This window comes from Felis catus, chromosome B3, assembly GCF_018350175.1.
Source record: "Felis catus isolate Fca126 chromosome B3, F.catus_Fca126_mat1.0, whole genome shotgun sequence".
Taxonomy (NCBI): domain Eukaryota; kingdom Metazoa; phylum Chordata; class Mammalia; order Carnivora; family Felidae; genus Felis; species Felis catus.
In genome coordinates, this window is record NC_058373.1 from 134,568,082 (window position 1) to 134,590,718 (window position 22,637).

At 41.7% G+C, this 22,637-nt stretch overlaps 1 protein-coding gene and 1 long non-coding RNA gene across 3 annotated transcripts in view; one reads left to right on the forward strand and one right to left on the reverse strand.

Moving 5' to 3' along the window:
- Positions 1-6,956, reverse strand: part of PPP4R3A (protein phosphatase 4 regulatory subunit 3A) — a 37,752-nt gene extending 30,796 nt beyond the window's left edge. For both annotated transcript variants that reach the window (XM_011283450.3, XM_011283449.3), the window contains exon 1: positions 6,473-6,956. In XM_011283450.3, coding sequence (XP_011281752.1) covers positions 6,473-6,614 — 142 coding nt within the window. In that variant the 5' untranslated portion in view covers positions 6,615-6,956. The remainder of the gene's footprint in view (positions 1-6,472) is intronic.
- Positions 6,957-12,566: 5,610 nt separating this feature from the next.
- Positions 12,567-16,278, forward strand: LOC109500986. The gene is made up of 2 exons (XR_006599928.1): positions 12,567-13,049; positions 15,004-16,278. It is a non-coding gene; the product is annotated as an uncharacterized LOC109500986 (long non-coding RNA).
- The last annotated feature ends 6,359 nt before the right edge of the window (positions 16,279-22,637 follow it).

The window sequence follows — 22,637 nt, forward strand, 5'->3', positions numbered from 1 at the left end:
ACTGGACACAAAGAAAAATCAAGACCATGATCAAACTAAAAGGAATGCATCAATACATGGAATTCAGTTTGTCACTGCAGAATCTATCATTCAGACCAGTAGCAAAATCAAACACCCTCAGGTGAGCTAAAGTGTATTCCTACACAGCAAATGCTTGTCGGAGTCTATGTCAAAGAAGCTCTGATAGGCCTTACGAGTCCATATTTGCACACAGACTTCTTAAAAAAAAAAAAAAAAAAAAAATTCTTTTTTTACTAATACCAAGACTGACAACCAGCACAACTTTTGGGGAGGGTCATTTTATCTGTATCTAAAAGACTTTTAAACACATACTACTCTTTGGTCTAACAGTTCTGGAAATTAGCCTACATGTTCACACAGTGCCAAGTATACGAACAAATGGGTCACTAGCAGCATCCGTAATGGTAAAAACCTAGAAACAATCTCTATGCCAGCTGTCCTCAAAGTGGGGGACCTCAAGGAGTCTGGAAAATCAAAACTATTTTCATAATATGACTAAAATATTATTTACCTTTTCACCCTTATTTTTCTCAGTGTTGACACTGATATTGCAAAAGATTGAATGCAGAAGCAGGTTAAGAAATTAAACCAGACACTAAAGAGATTTGTAAAACTACAAAACAAGGGACACTCTTCTCACTAAATTCTGACTTAAGAAAAGCTTTTTAAAGTCTTAGTTTTAAATTCTAATATGGCAAATATCAGTAGATACAACCCACATAAAACAAAAGTTTTGGGGGATCCCAAGTTCTAACAGTATAAAGATCTCCTGGGGAAGAAAGTTACAGAAATGCTACTCTATGCCAGCAACAGTATACTTGCAGGAATTAAACATATACAATGATTTACTATGCTTTTAGATGACAGATCTGTGTATCTTAACATAGATGCCCTAAATATATAGACAAAAAGGAGGTCTGTACACTCAGGAAACGGGGGAACAATGGTATAGGAGGGAAAATGCCACTCAGAACATCACCAAGACAACTGTAAGTAGAAGTTGTCAAACACAGATAAGCAAGAATGATGGACAATAAAACATTTAGTACAACAATGAGTATAGATGATTTGAGGTCATTAAAAACTTTACCTCCCTGCTTCATGACATCTTTGTTCCTCCTGTAAAATGAAATGTATCCTTGAATCTATTCTTGTATCCTGCTGCCAATTCCCAACACACCTCGATCAAAACAAATACCTCCAGGGAGTGGGATGAGAAGTAGTTGGTAGCACACCAGTGAAGCATCATTCCAAAAGTGTCTGAATCAGAGAACCTACAACTAGTGCCTGCCGCCTGGATCCAGCCAGCAGACAGCCTGTTTGGGTTGCAGTCTAACACACATTCATACACTGAATTCATGAAAATGTTTTAAAATGCAAAGACTTTACATTAAAAAAAAAAAAATCTAGATTTCTGGCTGAGTGCAGGAAAAAAAGACCACAGAACTAAACTATTTAATCAAAGAGTCACTAGAGCAAGACTTATGGTTAGAAAAAATGATATCCCTAGGGTTGTTGTATTAACCAAAAATTTCAAGTGCCAACCCCAGCATCTACTACATAACCAGCACTCAGTACTTGTTTTTTTTAAAGCATGGTCAAAATATCATTTCACTGGCATCACTGTGCTGCTGAATAGCAGAAAAATTAGTAATAACAATGATCCAGAAACATATTACAATAAAGATTAATCAACAGGTTTATATTAAGAAAAATACTGTAGCAAATAATACTTAGAAAACACTCCAAGAAAACTGTTAAGATTTTTAATCTTCTGATACAGTGTTATTTAGCTAGAAAGTTCACTTGATTAGAAGATAGCATTTCCTTTCACTGGAGAAATGAGATGTTACAGTTTCTGTAACTTTTATGGTTCTATTTTCAGTATCAACCAACGAATCAAGTTCAGGTTGTTAAACAGTTTAGGGGCGCCTGGGTGGCTCAGTCGGTTGAGCGTCCAACTTTGGCTCAGGTCATGATCTCACAGCTCGTGAGTTTGAGCCCCGCGTTGGGCTCTGTGCTGACAGCTCAGAGCCTGGAGCCTGCTTCGGATTCTGTGTCTCCCTCTCTCTGCCCCTAACCACCTTGCATTCTGTCTCTGTCTCTCTCAAAAATAAACATTAAAAAAATTTTTAAAAAGAAAAGAAACAGTTTAGATTTGGATAAATTAAAGATTTCAGAATGAACAGGTCCAGCTGTCACTCCACGGTAAGCAGTTTAACATCTACTCATCTCTGGTATACTGTCCTTAATGCTCAAAACTAAGGGCAGGAGCTTAAGTACTGTGCTTCATTAGAGGAAATAAAACACCATCAAAAATGAGTTATTTCAAGTCCAAAATATCATCTGGATAGGACAGCAGCATACACTTTAAACCTATAGCAATTCTGTGTTCCAAGTCCCTCTCTCCTGATTTTGTGGCTCAAGTTACACACAGCGTTTAAAAACTGAAATGAAGCCTGGGGGAAAAATGGTGGCATTACATTAAGAGGTTCCACGCCTATGTCAAACTTTCACTACACTCCAGCCTGATCACCTATACCCGACCTAGCTGATGGACTTCAAACTGTCGAAGTTACCACCCACAACAGATGATAAATAAGGGTTTGCTCACCCTAGGCCTACTGATTGTCTACAAAAGTAGGTCTACATAAGAAAAAAAAAAAACAAAAAAACAGGGGGCTTTAAATGGACTTTTCAAAGTGAAATCTTTCTCCCACTACTGATACCGAGCTCTCCCTAGCAGCTAAATCTGGAATGTCAACTGTACACAAGATTCTATACTACTTACTAATTTATGAGAGAAAAAAAAAATGCTGTTACTATCTCTGTTCAAATCACCACAACAGCCCAAACAAAACAAAACAGGCTTTCCACCTAAAGTGTTCTGACCTCCTTTTCTAATTATAGTGGGGGTGAGCCACTACCTACTACTACGTTCTACAAGAGGCAGACGTACAGGATTCTAGTTTTCGCCACAGTAGCAGTTCTGCCTTGACAAAAACACTTCCCCGTCTCATTTTCTTCATGCCCCAAGCAATACTGAAAATTTAACCTTCTAAACTCTGAAATAGGTAAGTCAGACAATAGGGGAAACTATTTTGAAATGTAAAAATTACTTAATATAACTTAAGGTAAAAACCAAATGTAAGAACACTATTCTTGATGCTTGGTAAGTAATCCAGAAAAAAAGAACATGGATATGATTTTATGTAAAAAAGACATCCTTCACTGTGTGGAGAAATTCCAAATTCTTTTATCAATTCTAAAATTGGAAGATGGAAGTGGTAAAAGCCACAATAAGAAGTTAGAATGATCTGAAATAATAAACCGAGAGGGCAAGGTAAGGGATGACATTATTATCCTTCACTTCAAGCAACTTAACAGGTACAGCAGAAGTTGAAAGAAGAAAAAAAAACACAATACCAAGTAATTTTTATTGGTAGATGGAATTCTGCAGGTACCTGAGAAATGAAGTAATCTATCTTCATTAAAGAAAGGGTTGTGTTCGTACAAAGTATTTTACCAGTATGAACTAATGAATAAGGAACCCCTAAAAAAATGGGCTCGATAGCTTGCAGGACATCCCTTCCTCCAAGGCAAGGTGGGCTACAGATTTGCCAAGCCACTCAGTTCAGAGGGGAAAGACACATACTTACACACAAAGATGCACCCTGTCAACAGAGAGGCCACAAGTACTTCCATTCAGAAGTGGCCTTCCTGATTTTCGGTGTAGTGTATAAAGGCCTCTAACAAGATAAAAGGCTCATTTTATGGAAAATCAGAAATACTTTCCATTTTGTTCACCACAATAAATACAGAGATTCTCAATTATCCTATAATGGAGAATGGGAGAAGCACACAATAATGGATGACCCAAATTAGCAGTCCATATAAAAACTTCCATCTGGCGTGAAGATAAACTATAATTTTAAATATCTTTAGGCTAAAAATTTTTTTTATGTTCTTTGAAATAAGCTTTGAGTCTGTAAGTATAAAGCAGCAAATGCAAGTAGACAGCAATGGGAATTTAAAACACACTATAAACAGTTAATGATAATTAAATAATAACAGTCTCAAGCCATAGGCTAGCTGTCTGAGCCTCAGTTTCCCCATCTGCAAAATATAGCGAATAATAGTACCTACACCAGATGACACAAGTAAACAGTCTCTGGCACATAGCAGGTACTCAATAAATTTTTACTTTGAATCCTATTTGGAGTTTTCCTATTAGAAAAAACATTAACCAAACTAGGGATTATTTAAATTGTTTTTTTTTTTTTTAATATTTATTTATTTTTGAGATAGAGCACGCGCAAGTTGGGGAGGGCAGAGAGGGAGAGAGAGAATCCCAAACAGGCTCAGCACTGTCAGTGCAAAGCCTGGTGCAAGGCTCGATCCCACAAACTGTGACATCATGACCTAAGCCGAAATCAAGAGTGGGATGCTTAACTGACTGAGCCACCCAGGTGCCCCCAAACTAGAGATTATTTACGACATTATTCCATAAGTGTGCTGGAATTTTCTAAACCCACTCTTTGGATTTAGTTTTTCTTTACCTTAAATTTAACACAGGCACATCAGTTATATTTAGTTCAGCTTTTTCTCCATCAATAAATAAAAATAAATAAAACTAATGGATAAAAATTAAAACCATTTTGTTTTTGCCATTCAACCTGTTTTATTGCAGAGTTCCAAACTTTCCAAAGGGAGGAAGGGAGTTTAGGGGCTATTTCCAAAGAGGTAAAAATAAAAATGGGAAACAACCAGACCCCTACATCAGTACATTAGAACAGGAGGATTCCCTAGGATAATAGGACATTAAAACATAACACTTAATACTTTAAACAAAACACTGCATAATAAGTCCAATTAAATACATGATGTGAATGTTAAACATGTTAAGTTATGAGATTTCAAAGAATTGACCTCAAATCTACCCACAGTTTCATTTGGAAGTTAACTGAACCTACAAAGCCCATTCTTTCAACTCATTATGTAAAAAGTTTTCCAAACATGCAAAGGAGAAGATGTTAGAGTAGTGGTGACTATGTGATAGTCACACAAAAGCATGCTAACACATTCAGACTTGTATTTTTAAGAGGCAAATAAGAGGCCTCAGAAAAATATTCCCAATGTATTCAAAATCCTTTAAATCCCTCCCAAAGGAAATAATCTCTCCAATTAGGCTATTCTGGGTAGCCTTATAAAGATAACCTGTGGCCAATATAACTCCAAATTACAATTTTTCAAATCAAATTGAAAATCGCTGTCCCTTGAGTGTTCAATTACAGAAGGGTGAGTCTTGTGTGTTTTTCATGGAATGGGGAGTTCAGGGTTGAAAGTCCAATTAAAATTCCTTGAAACGAGTTTGTAATAATTCTGATACAGAACAACTACAATCCTAATAAACAAATAGCTAGAGTGAAATTACAGACTAACGTAACAAGACAAGTTTTCAAATTCGGGAGAAACAATTTGAAAACACTTTCACCTGACGTGAACATTTTAAGTGAAACCCAAGCTATGCCACAGAGAGAAGTGGCAATCCCTAAATAAAGTAAGTCTTGAAAAATGTGAAACACTTATTCTCAAACAACTGGGTCTTTGAACCTGCAGGGCTATTTCAAAACACGTGAAGCACAGGCACTAAGGCAGATTCGAAAGGTTTTAAAGTTACTGGCCAATTAATTTCTCCCCACCTGTTAATTGAACCAAATAATGAATATACATTTAAGCAATCAAAAACAAACAAAAAGAGCTCGTATAAAACTATTCCAAACTTACAAGAAGTTTACACAAACAATACACAAAAATCTGTATTTGTGGAAAAGACAACACTGGGGGAACACAAATCGACCTCACGGCAAAGCAGCATTTTCTCTGCCGAATGCAGAGTTGCCGGATTCATGAACCAGTGTTGCCAACGTGCAACACGATCAAAAAACTGTAGCAGAAAAAGTTAAAAAAAAAAAAAAAAAAAAGGGCACAGCAAAACGTTCTCCAAAGACTGAAACACCTAAGAACTTTCTTCGCTCCGAGAAAGTTTCACGCCTGCTTTACAGATGAGTGAACTAAGGCAGAAGATCGGATTAATCAGTGCCTTTCTCAAGGTCACTCTAGTGCAAAAGAACAGTCCGGGCTCCCGATCTTAGGCCCCCGACCTCTCCACACGCCCAGGCAGCACAGTTCAAGCGTGCTGGGCTCCCCTCGTCCCCGCAAGTGCTACCAAGCGCTGGGAGGAAAAACACATTTCGAGCGCTCCCCGTGCAGCTAGCTCCGGGAGGACTGGGGTGCTGGTGGCCCGTCCTCCCCGAGGGCGGCAGCCGCCCCCAGCCCCAGTCGCCCCCTCCGTTCTCGCATTAGCCCCAACCAACCAGGGAGGCGGCCCAGGGCCGGGGTGGGGTGAGGGAGGGGAAGCAAGGGTCCCGCCGCAAAGGGCTTCACTTACCATCGCTCTCGGCCCTGACAAGCAGGGACATGCCCTTCAGCCGCTCCACGTAGCCCGACGAAACATGCCCGGTGCCCCGGTCGTCCCACTGCCGGTCCTCGTTGAGCGTGTAAACCTTCACCCGCCGCCGGGTGTCGGTCATCGTGCCGCCCGGGGGCCGGGGCAGAGGCCCCGCTGGCGTCGCCCAGGAAGGGGGGCCGGGACAGGCGGGAGCCAAGGCAGGAGGACGCCCGCAAGCGGAGGACGCCCGAGCCTCACTGCCGCCGCTGGCCGCTGCGGGGCCGCGGGGCCGCCCGCATGGCCCGCTCCCGGGCCCGAGCTCTGGGCCCCGGCCTTTCCTCGCCTCCGACTCCTCGGCGCTATTGTCCAGGCCCGGCGAGCCCGGCCGCCCCGACAGGGGCGCGCAGCGCTTCGCAGCCTCCCGCCCCGATGCGGTAGGAACTCGAGGCGCCGGTCACTGCCCTGCTCCCGCCTCCGCCATGATCTCCGCGAAGCCGCTTCCCGCGCCGCCGCCGCCTCCTCAGGCCGCCGCCGCCATGTTTTCCTTCCTTATACCTGGCCCTGCCACCGCAGCCAGTGGCTCCGCTCCGCTCCCCTGCTTCAGATGTCCCCAGCCGAGGGGTGCCTGCTCCTGCTGCAACTGCTACCACTGCGCGGGAGACTGCGAGAGCCCCCAAGCGCACGAGCGCTCCTGGCTCCTGGAAGTCCCTCTCCCTTCGCCGCTGCCACCGCCTCTTCCGTCTTCCTCACGAAGCCAAAGCCGCCGCCATCTTGGTTCGCCCCTCAATAGCGGCGCGCGGGGCCACCCAGGCAGCAGCTGCAGGGGCGGCCCGTTGGCCCCACCATTTAAAGAGACAGGAGCGAGGCCGGGAGCCTCGCTGCGGCGGAGGCCGCGGACGGAGGCGGGAGGCGGGCGCCGAGTTGCCGAGGTGGCGGGAGCGCAGGGAGCGGAGGAGGCGGAACGCCGGTCGCGCCGGTGACGGCCCGGGGCTCCCTCGCGCTCCCTGCACGCACCGTCGTGCGAGCGCGGGGCGGTGTGTGCGCCGTCGCGCCCTGTGTTCGTCATCAGCCCCGCTCGGGGATTCGAAAGGGGCGTGGAACTCGCCTCCGGCCTCGGCGCGCTTGCCCGCTGTGTGCCCGCCGCGCGCCTGGCGTCTCGGGCTCCGAGTGCGGCCGCCTTCCCCGGTGGCTCACCGTCCGGCAGCTGCTGTCCCTGCCTGGCCTGCAGGCAGGCGCCGGGCCGCGTCGCCCCGGAGCCCCGTCGTGGCGTGTCCGCCTCCGCGAGTGTCCTCTCCCGGCCTCGGCTCCCGGAGCGCAGGGTCCGGGAGGCGCCGGAGCCTCGCGGACTCCAGGCGTTTCTCCTTTGGGGAGAAGCTGAAAAGCTTCCGGGAAAGGCCGCAGGTTTGCACGGCGAGGTCAGTCGCAGGTCTTGGGAGCCGCCATGGGGCACGCACTGGTGTGGCTAATCCAGAAACGGGACGGCTGGCGCCAGACCCGAAGTGACAAGTCTAAAACCTCCCCTTACATTCCCACTACTCCCGCCATTCCTTTAGTCTTCATCAGAACTGTTCTTTTCTAGTCCTCCATGTTGCCAAGAAAAAAAAAAAAAGATCGTGAAGGGTTTACGAAACCAGATACGGATACGATACAATGTAATCGGGATGAGTAACTCCCAACGTTAGACGTTAAACACTGCTAATCTTCACAAAGGAATCAGATTCTCGTTCCAAATTCTTACGCTCATGATAGTAAAAGCCGCCGTTTGGAGGGCTTTTCCTATTTGCCAGGCCGTCTAGGTCATTGCTGTCCACTAGAAATAATATGAACGCCTTGTAATTTAAAATTTTACAGCAGCCGCTTTTTGAAAAAGTACAAAGAAACTGCTGAAATTTATTTTAATGTGTTTTATTGAATGCAGTCTCTTCAAAATACTCATACGAAATTAATGACATTTTACCTTTTTTTTCCGAACTAAGTTCAAGATGCGAGGTGTGGCTTACTCATGGTGTAAATGTCTACTTGGAAGGCAAATTTTCATCGCAAATACCTAATCTGTATTTAAAGTTCATTAAATTTACAACTGAAAAAGTAGATTCACATGCTCAAGTTATTTCAAAAATGATTTTCCAAAAACAACTATCAATTTTTAAATGTAAAATTCAATTAAAATGAAATAAAGCTTAAAATTCAGTTCCTCATTCCCGGGTAAGCCACGTTTTAAGTGCTCAGTAGCCACCTGTGTCTAGTGGCCACTGTTAAGGCAGGTTCAAGTGCTTACATCACCAATAATCTCATCTCAGACCTGCAATGCAGTTCGTGTTACACCCATCTACATTCAGAAAGAGGCCCTGACAGCATGACCAGTGCTGAGGAGTTCCCCAGGATGTGGGATTTTCTGTTTTAAAATCAGAAGTTGGGACCTTTCCTCCCTCCCACCTCTCAGTCAAATACAAAGACACGCTTACAAAGAACAGCTGCAGACTTTTATTTGCAAACAAAAGTGGAAAATGATAAAAACAAGGCAGTTTTCTCTAAAATGTAAAATGCTATAATTTCAAGCATCAGGGCATGACAACAATTTTGTCCACTTTGGATGCAGTAAGACGTCATTACATGTATTTGTATTATTATTTACTCGATCCTCAAACCAAACATGAAATAATTTGTGGGAAAATCAGCTGGTCTCACTGCCTTCACTCTCACCTCCCTCCTAAAACATGCTGTATATTATAACTGGTGGTGATTTGTCCGAGTTAAGTACAATCTAGCCAGCCAATATGTTTTTATTTCTACCATTTGTATTTTTCCCCATTCTAGGTTAAGAGAAAGAACTTGAGCCGTTGAAAGAAAGCTCCTCTCCCTTCTGAGGGCACCAGTGAAAATCAGACCTTGCCATAATGGTAGGTGTTACTGGGAGGTGACCTGTGGAACGCAACAGGGTAACATTGGTGTCTCTACTCAGGAGGTGGGTGCTGCTGTGGCATACAACGTGCTCCTTAAGTGGATTCTTTTGTAGCCAAGCCAACTTCCCAGCTAAGAACAAGCCCAGCGCCTGAAAACAGAGGTCTACAATGACTAAATCATGGTCTGAAATGGGCCATTAGCATCCTGTCTCTCACCAGGCATATCTGTCTTGAGAGAGACAACCCAGTTCCTGAAACTGCTTTCGATCTAGGGGAGGGAAATCAGGTTGGGGAGGTGGGGAGGTGACTGATGCCCATGTATCCTTTCCTTTTTCTCTACCACTTCTGACAAATAAGTCTCCTCTCTCACCTTTTTCGAGACTGGTGTCAAAGAGTGCTTTATTTGGTTGAGATGCCCAGGTACTTAATGAAGATTTGAAATGAGCTGTCTGCAACAATTTAGTCCACAACCATTTTCTAATACTTCAGGTAAAAATGTGAGTCATTTTCACGTTTTTTTTCACCTTTGTACGGAGTCCCTCACCAGGGCCTGCTAACTTACTTCTCTTTCATATCCCCTGGATTTGATTCTGCTATTTTATTTCCTTGGTCATCACCCTAGGATTTGTTGCACCTGAAATTTTCCAACTACGTTACAAAAAGTAAGTCCAGAAATTGTTGATATTCAACTGCTCAGAGCCCTGTGAAAAACACTCCCAGGCACTAGCAGAAAGTAGCAGCGTTAATTAGCATCAGCATTTATATTAGTTTGCAGGGCAACGGAGAACCCAGAGACTTCTTTCAGTGTGCATGCTGCACAGTCTCCCACTTGTCTCCCAAGCCCTCATGCATGACAGCCCAAGCACCCAGAAGTAAAAGCAAGGATTCCTAAGGAATGGTCAAAGGAAATATTTAGAGCAATAAAGAGAAAGAGGAGATGGGTATTGGAATTAACCATGGGAAATTTCAGTGCACACATGCTTTCTTAGTTTTGTACATTTCCCTCAGGGGAAATGCTTTGTGTGCTTACAAATGGACAGCCCTTTCTGCTGCTTGCTAGGTGTTTGAATAGCTATAGCTGTGTGCATTATTCAGGTGATGGCCAATGTGGCAGTCATGAGAACATGCCTTTGCAGACCTCTTTTTACAGGGAACAAAATTCACCAAAGACCCCAGCTGCTGCACTCTGAAATTTATCACGGTGCTTAGGTACAGCATACCTCCCACAGGGTGCTCCCCACCAATGACTGGATGCAGCAGGATACTAAGGCAGTTGTCCTGGGAGACATCTCTTCTATAGGCTGACTTTGGCTCAAGGACTCCCTGACCAGCTTTGCCAAAGCTTCTTTAGGGTGCACAACATTCCAGGATGCTTCTCCCAACCTTCTCTCCCTCTTACTTCACTCAGGATTAGATGCCTCTCCCAGCCATTCTGTCTCTCTGTTTCCTTTCAAATAGGTGTTTCCTCAAGTAAAATCCTTACATGTTAATCTGCTCTTGGTGTATGCTTTTTGGAGGACCCAGACTAGTGCTAAATTCAGCTCTTAGATGCAGTAAGTCTTTAAATGTAAAAGGGATAAGTCTTGATTTATCCACGATACGAGATTTTAACTAGGAATGAGAAAACAAAAATTTACTTATGGTTATGTTGAGGCCTGCTGAATTATATATTGAGAGTTGATATGTACTTAATGTATTTGACTTTTATAATCTTTGCTAAAGCTTTTCTACAGAATGAGGTTTGTTTTTTTTTTTAATGTGTATTTTTGAGAGAGAGAAAGAGTGTGTGCTTGAGCAGGGGAGGGGCAGAGAGAGAGGGGGACAGAGGATCTGAAATGGACTTCGTGCTGACAGCAGAGAGCCCGTTGTAGGACTTGAACACACAAAATGCAAGATCATGACCCAAGCCGAAATCGGATGTTTCATCTACTGAGCCACCCAGGCGCCCCCCAGGATGAGAAGGTTTTAAATACAACTTTCACTTTGTTCTTTCTCTGATCTTTCTTAAGAATTCTGATTTCTGTCTGTAGGTTTGCAATACAAAAAGAGATTCTCTTTTTTCAAAAAGAGAACGCATCTCATCTCAACTCATCTCAACTCAACTCATTAACATGTAAGGATTTTATTCGAGGAAACACCTATTTGAAAGGAAATAGCCAGAATGGCTGGGAGAGGCATGCGTCTAATCCTGAGCGAAGTAAGAGGGAGACAAGGTTGGGAGAAGCATCCTGGAATGCAGTGCCCAGGTCTTTTGAGGTTCTGAGGTCTATTAAGAAGAGAGATGAACCAGTCCTTTCATCTATACCCTATCTTGGCCTCTGAAACTTCCCTTGTATGATTGGTCATGAATGCAATCTCTTTCCTTAGAACTCCACAAGTAAACATCATCTAACAATGTTTAAAAACTTGCCCTCAAGTTCTTTGACATTTTTCCCCACTAGAAATGGAGTCTTTGTCTCCTCCTTTAAAATCTGGGCTGGTCTTGGTGACCTGTTTGTAATCAGTAAAAGAAGCAGAAGCGACGCTGTGTGACGTTGGAGGCGGGGCAACGGTTTTCTGGAGTGCTTTCTGCCTGGTTTTCTCGGAATGCTTTCTGTGCCGTCAGGTGAGAAGCTCCCCTCTCCTACTAGGCTGAATGTCGCCGCTCTGGTAGACAGTCTTGGCTGAGCTCCCAGTTGACAGGCAATGTCAACTGCTGCTAGCCTTGTGAATGCTTCATCTTAGACAACCATGGCCCCCTTGAACTCTTGGATGACAGCGGCACAACCATCTGACCACAACCACACAGCAACCTTCAGACGAGAACTACCCAGCTAAACCCTTCCCCAATTCCCGACGTGTAAAATCGAGAGCAAAATAAAATGGCCACAGTAAGCCACTGAGGTCATTTGTTACATAGCATTAGGTCATTTTGTTACATAGCAGTAGTAACAAAAGCATAGGTTTGCTTGGGTAATTTATTCTAATCACAAAGAAATGTAGCAGTACACTTTCCAGGGGTGGAATAGATGGAATTTAAATTGTTTTGCATTTTTAAAAACCTTTCTTCTGATGGGTTCCTTGTAGAACTTTTTTTTTTTTAATTTTTTTTAACGTTTATTTATTTTTGAGACAGAGAGAGACAGAGCATGAATGGGGGAGGGGCAGAGAGAGAGGGAGACACAGAATCTGAAGCAGGCTCCAGGCTCTGAGCCGTCAGCACAGAGCCCGACGCGGGGCTTGAACTCACGGACCGCGAGATCATGACCTGAGCCGAAGTCGGACTGACCTGAGCCGAAGTCGGATGCTCAACCGACTGAGCCACCCAGGCACCCCCCTTGTAGAACTCTTAAGCAGATACAAGGACACAGTCTAGATTCAAATACCTGACTCTGGTTCCAAAATTTGATTTGGGAAATATAGATCAGATCTTATTAAATCAACCTTATAGGAACTGTATGGATATTTTATAATACTGAAAATCTCTGTTTTGGTGTTTTTTATTTTATTTTATTTTACAAAACTGGCCTTGAAAATTTTGTTTCATTAAACTTAACTTTCACTTATTCTTTCTATCTGAAGTTGGATCAAAGGGGGAAAAAAGAAGGGGGAGATGATGATAAAAAATGAGGGCAGAACCTTCTTTCTATCAGTGACTACGAGAACACTGTGTTTTCTCCGAGAGACAGTTAAAGGTCAGTGTTCCTTTCTCAAGCTCTGAGCAGGACTGATTAAAACAAAGAACACAAGCTTGCCAGATTAGTGTGGGAAAGGAGAGAACTGAAGCATGGTTGAAGTTGAGGTGCCCTAGCTAAGGTACTTCAGAAAGCAGAGCCTGAGACAAAGACTTGAAAATCCGTATTCGGCTGGAGAATGTGAAGAAAAGCAAGGCAGAGGGGTAAAAGGCAGGAGGCACCAATACGGGGAGGTGTTCCCCAAACATCGCCACCGCCGCGGATGAAGATTTCTTTGGTTCCACGAACCATTAATCTGGGGGGTGAAATGGGGCATTTATCCATAGCTCCCATGTCCCTAGTCAAAAGTTCGCCGACCGTGTTCACTTCTGAGTTATGCACGGTTGGACTTGGAGTGGTTTCTCATGGCACCCCCACGCTACAGCACTGGAGAGGCCCTGGGGAGGGAAGGGAGAAAAGCATGTGACACACAACTGTGCAGGCTATTAGGTCACACCTGGGTGAATCCGGTCTAAAAATCTGGCTTTCGAATTTATTGAGAGTGTAAATACTTCATATTCTTTTTAAATATTAAAAGTTATTTTTAAAATCTATTTTTTATATTTGCTTAATGGTATCGAAAGCATATAGTACAAGTTCCTCTGCTTACAGATTCTAGCAGCAATTATGAAGCTTATAACTATACATAATGGCAAACATATCAATTTGTTTAAAACCCATTGGGTAGATTTAAGTCATTCTGCTAAAAAAGAACTCTTTTTTCCGCCTGAAAATCATAAAAACATTTCACATCCTAAGAAATGGCTATTGTAAGTGGGATGAAATGATGTTTTGGTCAGTGAGAATAGTTGGGCATGTATTTAACCATCCGTATTATACCACTCACCAGATTCTGACCCTGGGTATAATTATCTAATTCCTTTTTGAACTATGAAGAATTTTGAAACCATAGAGAGCAAAGCACTCTGTCCATGGCTCTAGCCATAAAATAAAAATGGAATTTTGTAGAACACATTTAATATTATTTGAATTGAGGTCTGGGATGCTGGTACTCACACACTGATGAACGCTTGTCAGAAAATTTCAGGATCTTAGGGGATGAGGATAGCATTTGGCAAGATAAAATCTTTGGTTTATAGCCACTCTAGGACTTACCTTGGCTCGAAGTCAAATGTGCTAGTCATTCTTCACCTGACTGCCTTCCCTGGGTCTGTGGCTTGGGTACTGATCCCCATGGAGGGTTTCACCCAGACTCTCTTGCCCTGTGGCTCATTGTTTCCGGTTGGGTTCAGTCAGTAGGAGGAATGGCAGGAGATTATTGAGGGAAGAAATAAGAGGAGAAAGTGATTGTGGTATTTTTTCTTTTGTCCTCTTTTTCCTTCAGTTCTGTCAGGGACAAGTAGTTTGATGTGGCTGGGGTGCAGGGGGCTATAGTAGAGCGAGATGGTGCTAGAATTTGGTGGGGACCACATCCTGAAGGCTTCTCTTTGTTTTGGATTTTATTCTGGAGGGTACAGGGATTCATGAGAGGATTTTTTTTAAGTTTATTCATTTATTTTGAGAGAGAGAGACAGAGAGAAGGAGAGATAGAATCCCAAGCAGTCTCCATGCCATCAGAAGGAACCTGATGTGAGGCTTGAACTCATGAACCATGAGATCGTGACCTGAGCTGAGATCAAGAGTCTGACACTTAACCGCCTGAGCTGCCCAGGTATGCCATGAAAGTATTTTAAAAGTAGGGGAATGTGATAACTGGATTTATGCTTTTTCAAGATCCCTCCGGAAGCATTGTGGAGGAAGAATTAAAGAGAAGTGACATCAAAGCAGAAGGGTCCATTTATAAATTAACTGTCCCAAGTTAGGCAAGAAATGACAAATTCTTGAATTTAAGGCAGTGTCAGTGAGTAGAGAGGGGTAGGAGTGGATTTCAATTACTCTTTTCTTTCCCAAACAGGGAAGTTATCAGTGGGGGTGCTGGAACTCCCATTCTCTCCCAGCAGTCATGAGGAGCGTCTCAGCTTGGAAGTCAAGAAGGCCAAGTGCAAACCTGCACTTTCACCCCCACCTGGCAGGAATGAGGCAGCACTCCCTTCCCTGGCTGGAGTGGGGTCAGAAAAAGCCATACAGGGTTTAAGTAAGATCCAGAGTCTCATAACATATTATCTAAAATGTCCTGATTCCATTAAAAAATCATTGTCCTATCAAGAACCAGGCAGAGCCCAAATAGAATGAAAAAATACACTCAACAGATGCCAACACTGAGATGGCAGAGATGTTAGAGTTACCTGGCAGAGATTATGAAGCATTCATCATAAAAATGTTTCAACTAGCAACTATGAATACACTTGAAACAAGTGAAAAAACAGAAAGTCTCAGCAAAGAAATAGAAGAAGAAGCAATTAGAAATTTTGAGAAATAAAAAAATATAGTGAAAAACTAAAATAAAAAACTCAATGGATGAGCCCAGTAGCAGCATCTAGGAGACAGAGGAGAGAATCCATGACCTTGGAGACAGAACAATAGAAATTACTCAATCTGAGCAATAGAGAGAATAGACTGGAAAAAAAAAATAAGCAGAGCCTCAGAGACCCGTGGGTCTTCACGAAGATCCAACATTCATGTTATTGGAGACTCAAAAGACAGGTAGAAAGAAGACCGGGCTGAAAAAGTACCCAAGGAAATAATGGCTGAAAACTCCTGCAATATGGCAAAATCCATAAACCTACAGATTCAGAAAACTGAGTCTACTCCAAACACAGTAAACCTAGAGAAACAGCACCATTTGCATTATAGTCAAGCTTCTGAAAACTAAAGAAGTATTGAAAGCAGGGAGAAGCACCTTAACTATAGGGGGAAACACTTTGAATGACAGCAAATGTCTCATCAGAAACCAAAGAGGCCAGAGGGAAATGGCACAACATTTTTCACGTGCTGAAAGAATTGTTAATCCAGAATCCTATACCCAGGGGAAATATTCCTCATGAGTGAAGGAGAAATCAAAGCATTCCCAGGTGAAGGAACACAGAGGCAATCTGTTGGTGGAAAATTACCTTAAGAAAATGACTAAATGAGATTCTCCAAGGGAAAAGGAAACAATAAAAGAAATCTTGGAACATCAGAAAAAAAGAACGTGGTAAGCAAAAATATGGATAAATACAACTGGCTTCCCTTCTCATACTGAGTTTTCTAAAGTACATTTGGTTGTTGAAAAAAAGATTATACCACTGTCTGATGTGTATCTTAATGTATAAGGAAGAAATACCTAACATAAATATATGCAACAGGGTAAAGGGATGTAGGCAAACTTTCCACACTTTTCTTGAACTGGTAAAATGATGACATTGGTCAACTATGATAAGACTACATATATATATATATATATATATATATATATATATATATATATATATATATAATTTATTTATATTTATGTATATACATACTTGCATATGTACATATATATGCACACACATTCTTGTGTATGTATATACATATACACACACCCAAACACACAGAGCAGACACTAAAAAGCCATACAAAGAAACACACTTAAAACACTACAGATAAATCAAAATGGTATTCTAAAAACTACTCAAGTAACCCCATAGAATAGTGGGAAAAAGAAGACAGCTAAGCACCAAAAATGAAATAGCAGACTTAAGCCCCAACATACCAATAATTATAAAATATAAATGGTCTAAATACACCAATTAAAAGACACGGATTGGCAGAGTGGGTTAAAAACAGCCCAAGCATATGTCATTTACAAGAAACTCCCTTTAAATATAACAATTTTGGGTGCCTGGGTGGCTCAGTCGGTAAGCGACCGACTTCAGCTCAGGTCATGAGCTCATGGTTCATGAGTTTGAGCCCTGCAACAGGCTCTGTGCTGACAGCTCAGAGCCTGGAGCCTGCTTCAGAATCTGTATCTCCTTCTCTCTCTGCTCCTTCCCCACTCATGCTCTGTCTCTCTCTAAAAAATAAACATTAAAAAAAAATTTTTTTTTTCAACGTTTATTTATTTTTGGGACAGAGAGAGACAGAGCCTGAACGGGGGAGGGGCAGAGAGAGAGGGAGACACAGAATCGGAAACAGGCTCCAGGCTCCGAGCCATCAGCCCAGAGCCTGACGCGGGGCTCGAACTCACGGACCGCGAGATCGTGACCTGGCTGAAGTCGGACGCTTAACCGACTGCGCCACCCAGGCGCCCCCCCAAAAAAATTTTTTTTTTAATGTAGACAGAGTAAAAGGATAGGAAAAAAAAGTATCATGCAGACAACCACAAGAAAGCTGCAGAGCTATAGGTCAGAAAAAGAAGACTCAGAACAAAGAAAATTTCCAGACACAGAGAAGGACTTGATTTAATAATAAAAGGGTCAATCCATCAAGAAGACATAGTAATCCTAAATGTATATGATCCAAACAACAGAGCTTCAGAATGTGTGGATAGAACTGAAAGGAAAAATAAACAGTTCCACAACTACAGCTGGAAACTTCAACACCCTCTCAAAATTGATAGAGCAACTGGACAGAAAATCAACAATGTTGTCGAGGAACTTAAACAACAGCATCAACCACAGGATCCAATCAACATTTATAGAATTCCACCCAACAAAGCACAATAAACTTTCTTTTCAAGTGCCCACAAAATATACCTAGGTAGATCATATCCTGGGCCCTAAAACAAACCTCAATAAATTTAAAAGAATAGAAATCAGGGCGCCTGGGTGGCTGAGGTGGTTAAGGATCCAACTTCGGCTCAGGTCATGATCTCACAGTTTGTGGGTTTGAGCCCCGCATCGGGCTCTGGGCTGATGGCTTAGAGCCTGGAGCCTGCTTCAGATTCTGTGTCTCCCTCTCTCTCTTCCCCTCCCCCAGTCATGCTCTGTCTCTCTTTGCCTCTCAAAAATAAACGTAATAATAAAAACAATTATAAAAAAGTAAAACATTTTTAAAAAATAAAAGAATAGAAATCATACAGAGTGTGTTCTGCAATCACAATAGACTCAAACTAGAAATCTGTAGCAAAAAGAGAACAGGTATGTCTCTAGCAAATGGAGACTAGACAACATATGTATATATAGCCCATGTATTAAAGAGGAAGTCTCAAGGGAAATTAAAAAAAAATTAACTGAAGAACAATAAAAATACATTATTTTAACAACGATAAAAATGAGCTGAATGAAAACTACAAATTTTAATAGCATGTTACAATTTGTAGGACACAGCTAAGGCAGAGTGGAGGGAAAATTTATAGTTATGCATTGGTTAGAAAAGAGGAAAATTCTCAGATAATCACCTAACCTTTTACCTCAAGACCTAGGAAAAGAAGAGCAAAATAGATCCACAGCATACAGGAAAGAGGAAGGAATAGAGGTTAGAGCAGAAATCAATGAAATTGGAAGCAAAAATAATAGAGGAAGTCAATTAAAAAAAGAGACGATTCTTTGAAAAGATCAATAAAATTGACAAACCTCTACAAAGACTGACAAAGGAGAAAAAAGACAAATGGTCCATGTGAGGAATGAAATGGGATATCATTACAGACCCTGCAGGCATCAAAAGGGTAGAAGGGAATACTATCAACTGCTCTATACACATAAATCTGACAGCTGAGATGAAATAGACCAATTCCTTGAAAAACACAAACTACCCCAACTTACCTAACATAAAATAGATCATTTGAATAGCCCTAGCGTTGTTAACCCTATGCATTTGTAATTAAAAATCTCCCCCGAAAGAAATCTTCAGGCCCAGATGTTTCACTGGAAACTTCCTGTCAAGATCCTTAACTTAATGACCTCTTTTGTCATATAATGTAATATTACCCTTTTGCTGTATAAGGGGACATTCGTGGGTTCTGGGGGTTAGGATGTGATCATATCTTTTTGGGAGCCACCATTCAGCCTACTACATTCAGCCACAGTAATCAAGATTGGTATTGGTAAAGGGATACACATAGAGATTAATCAGAATAGAAACGCAGAAAATAGACCTATGTAAACATGTCCAACTGAATTTTTTTTTTTTTTTTTTTTTTTACAAAAGTGCAAAAAATAATTTGATGGAGGCAAGAGAACCTTTGCAACAAATGATGCTGGAGCATTAGGACATCCATAGGCACACACATACACAAAAGAAACTTGATCTAATTTTTACACCTTATAAAACATTAACTAAAAATGGACCTTGCCTTTATTTTTATTTTTTTTATTTTTTATTTTATTTTTTTAATTTTTTTAATGTTTTTATTTATTTTTGAGACAGAGAGAGACAAAGCATGAACAGGGGAGGGTCAGAGAGAGAGGGAGACACAGAATCCGAAGCGGGTTCCAGGCTCTGAGCTGTCAGCACAGAGCCTGATGCGGGGCTCAAACTCACGGACCGCGAGATCATGACCCGAGCCGAAGTCGGACGCTTAACCGACTGAGCCACCCAGGCGCCCCTGGACCTTGCCTTTAAATGTAAAATGTAAAACTATAACCCATTTACCAAAAAAAAAAAAAAAAAAAAAAAAAAAAGAGAGAGAGAGAGAGAGAAATTCCTTGGGAACTAGAAGAAGGAAAAAATTCTTGGACTCCAATTTTATCAAAAAAGTTGATAAAAAGGACTTCATCAAAAATAGAAACTTCCTTGATGATAGATTCTAGATGAAAAGATAGAGACTAGGAGAATTTACTTGCAAACCATAATGTCAGGCAAAATATTTTTTCATAAAAAGAAATTCAAAACAACAAAACAAAACAACAACAAAAAACCCGCACACAATCCAATTAGAAAATGACCAAAGATATGAGCAGACATTTTACCAAAGAGGATGTACAGACGGGAAATGCACACGAGATGGTCACCATCATTAGCCATTAGGGAAATGCACATTAAATCTACAATCAGATGTCTCTATACACTTAATAGCTAAAATGAAACAGTAGTGACAACACCAAATGCTGGTAAGGATGCAGAGAAATTGGACCACTCATAATACCAGTGGAGAACAGTTTGTTATTTTCTTAAAGGAAAACGAATTATGAGCCCCAGCAATTGCACTCCTGGACATCTATTGTAGAGACTGAAGACTTCCATTCACATAAAAACCTGTACACAAATATTTATAGCAATTTCTTTGTAATAGCCCTAAACTAGAAACAACCCTGATGTTCTTTTATGGGTGAATGGTAAAACAAGATACCGGACATCCACACCATGGAATGGCATTCATCAATAAAAAGCAATGCAACAACCTGGATGAATAGCCAGAGAACTATGCTGGGTGAAAAAAGCCAATCCCAAAAGGTTGCATACTCTAGGATCTCATTTATGGACCATTCTTGAAATGATAAAGTGATTGAAATGGAGAATAGATTCACGGTTGCCAGGGCTTAAGGAGGTGGGTGTGGTTATAAAATAGCAACAGCAGGTATCCTGGTGGTGATGGAAACATTGTCTTTGTGTATCTTGACTGCATCCATGCTAGTATCCTGATTGGAATATTGTACCATATATAGTTTGCAAGTTATTTCCTTGGAGGAAAGTGGATTCAAAGTTATGCTGGATTTCTCTGTATTATTTCTTACAACTGCATGTGAAGCTCTAATTATCTCAAACATTTTAATAAATAAAACTATTAGTATGAAGCAAACAACCAGTGTAACCACTATATACAGTTGGCTAACGTGCTGTTTTTCATCACCTGTATGACATTCTCAACCATCATTCTTCAAGTATTGCCTTCTACCCTCTTTTTTTTTTAATTTTAGAGTGAGAGAGAGCACGAGCTGGAGAGGGGCAGAAGGAGAAAGGGAGAGAGAGATAGGGAGAGCGAGGGAGAGAGAGAATCTCAAGCAGCCTCCACACTTAGCACAAAGCCCAATGCAAGACTCCATCCCACGACCCTGGGATCACGACCTGAGCCAAAATTAAGAGTCACCCCTGCCCTCCTATCCTCCCTTTGGGGGACTCCATCTGACAGTCTCTTACTGTCTCTTCTAAATCTACCCTATCTTTTGTATTTTCCACAGTTTTTCTCTCAAATCTAGTCTGACATCCTTTGTTATTTTTCCCAAGTTTATTTATTTATTTTGAGAGAGAGACACAGTGAGTGGTGGGAGGGGAAGAGAGAGAAAAGGAGAGAGAGAATCCCAAGCGGGCTCTGAGCTGTCAGTGTAGAGCGCAACACAGGGCTCGAACTCACAAACTGTGAGATCATGACCTGAGCCGAAACCAGGCTCAGGTCATGATCATTTTATGAGCTCATTTAACGAGTCAGACGCTTAACCGACTAAGCCAACCAGGTGCCCTGACATCCCTTACTTTTTATCTGGATTGTTTTGTTATAACAACCTGTGATCCAGTTAACTAACCCTCTCTTTCCCTAGAAATATTTCCAACCTTGGTTCTTATTTATGTAAACTTAGCTTGCACAGCTGTCTCATAGCCTGTGCCTGATGTCTTCAAAGCCTGAAGGGTTTGCAGGTCTGTTTCTGCCTTCTCTTGCTCAGAGTCTGATTTCTGGGGGTTCCTGATATTCTTGGGCTACCATTTGGGCATTGTATTTGAAAATTATTTGTATTCCAGAGTGGCTGCAGCCACTCTGGAAAACAGTGTGGAGGTTCATCAAAAAATTTAAAATAGATCTACCCTATGATCCAGCAATAGCACTGCTAGGAATTTACCCAAGGGATATAGGAGTGATGATGCATAGGGGCACTTGTACCCCAATGTTTATAGCAGCACTTTCAACAATAGCCAAATTATGGAAAGAGCCTAAATGGCCATCAACTGATGAATGGATAAAGAAATTGTGGCTTATATACACAATGGAATACTACTTGGCAATGAGAAAGAATGAAATATGGCCTTTTGTAGGAATGTGGATGGAACTGGAGAGTGTTATGCTAAGTGAAATAAGCCATACAGAGAAAGACAGATACCATATATTTTCACTCTTATGTGGATCCTGAGCAACTTAACAGAAGACCATGGGGGAGGGGAAGGGAAGAAAAAAAGAAAGTTAGAGAGGGAGGGAGCCAAACCATAAGAGACTCTTAAAAAGTGAGAATAAACTGAGGGTTGATGGGGGGGTGGGAGGGAGGGGAACGTGGGTGAGGGGTATTGAGGAGGGCACCTGTTGGGATGAGCACTGGGTGTTGTATGGAAACCAACTTGACAATAAATTTCATATAAAATAAATAAATAAATAAATAAATAAATAAATAAATAAATAAATAAATAAATTCTCCAAAAAAAAAAAAAAAGAAAGAAAAGAAAAAAAAATTATTTGTAGATATAACTCGAGGCCAAGAATGGAGGTACTTTACTTCACTTCAAAGAAAAGTTTCATTTGCCTTTGCCAGGTCCCTGGATCACTACCAATTAAGAATCGTGTTAAAGCAAGTTTAAGGCTAAAAATACCTTTGCCAAACCAGGTGACTTGAACACTGGCTATAGTTCTGTGAGGGGTGTTCTACTTCTGGTCTGTCTTCTCCAATAAGGCTTCCTCCTAATGTCCTGGACTTTGATTCCGTCCTTCTCTCCTGGGGAATTGGGTTCTCTTCACTTTTGGCCTTATAATTTCTGACTGTATTATCA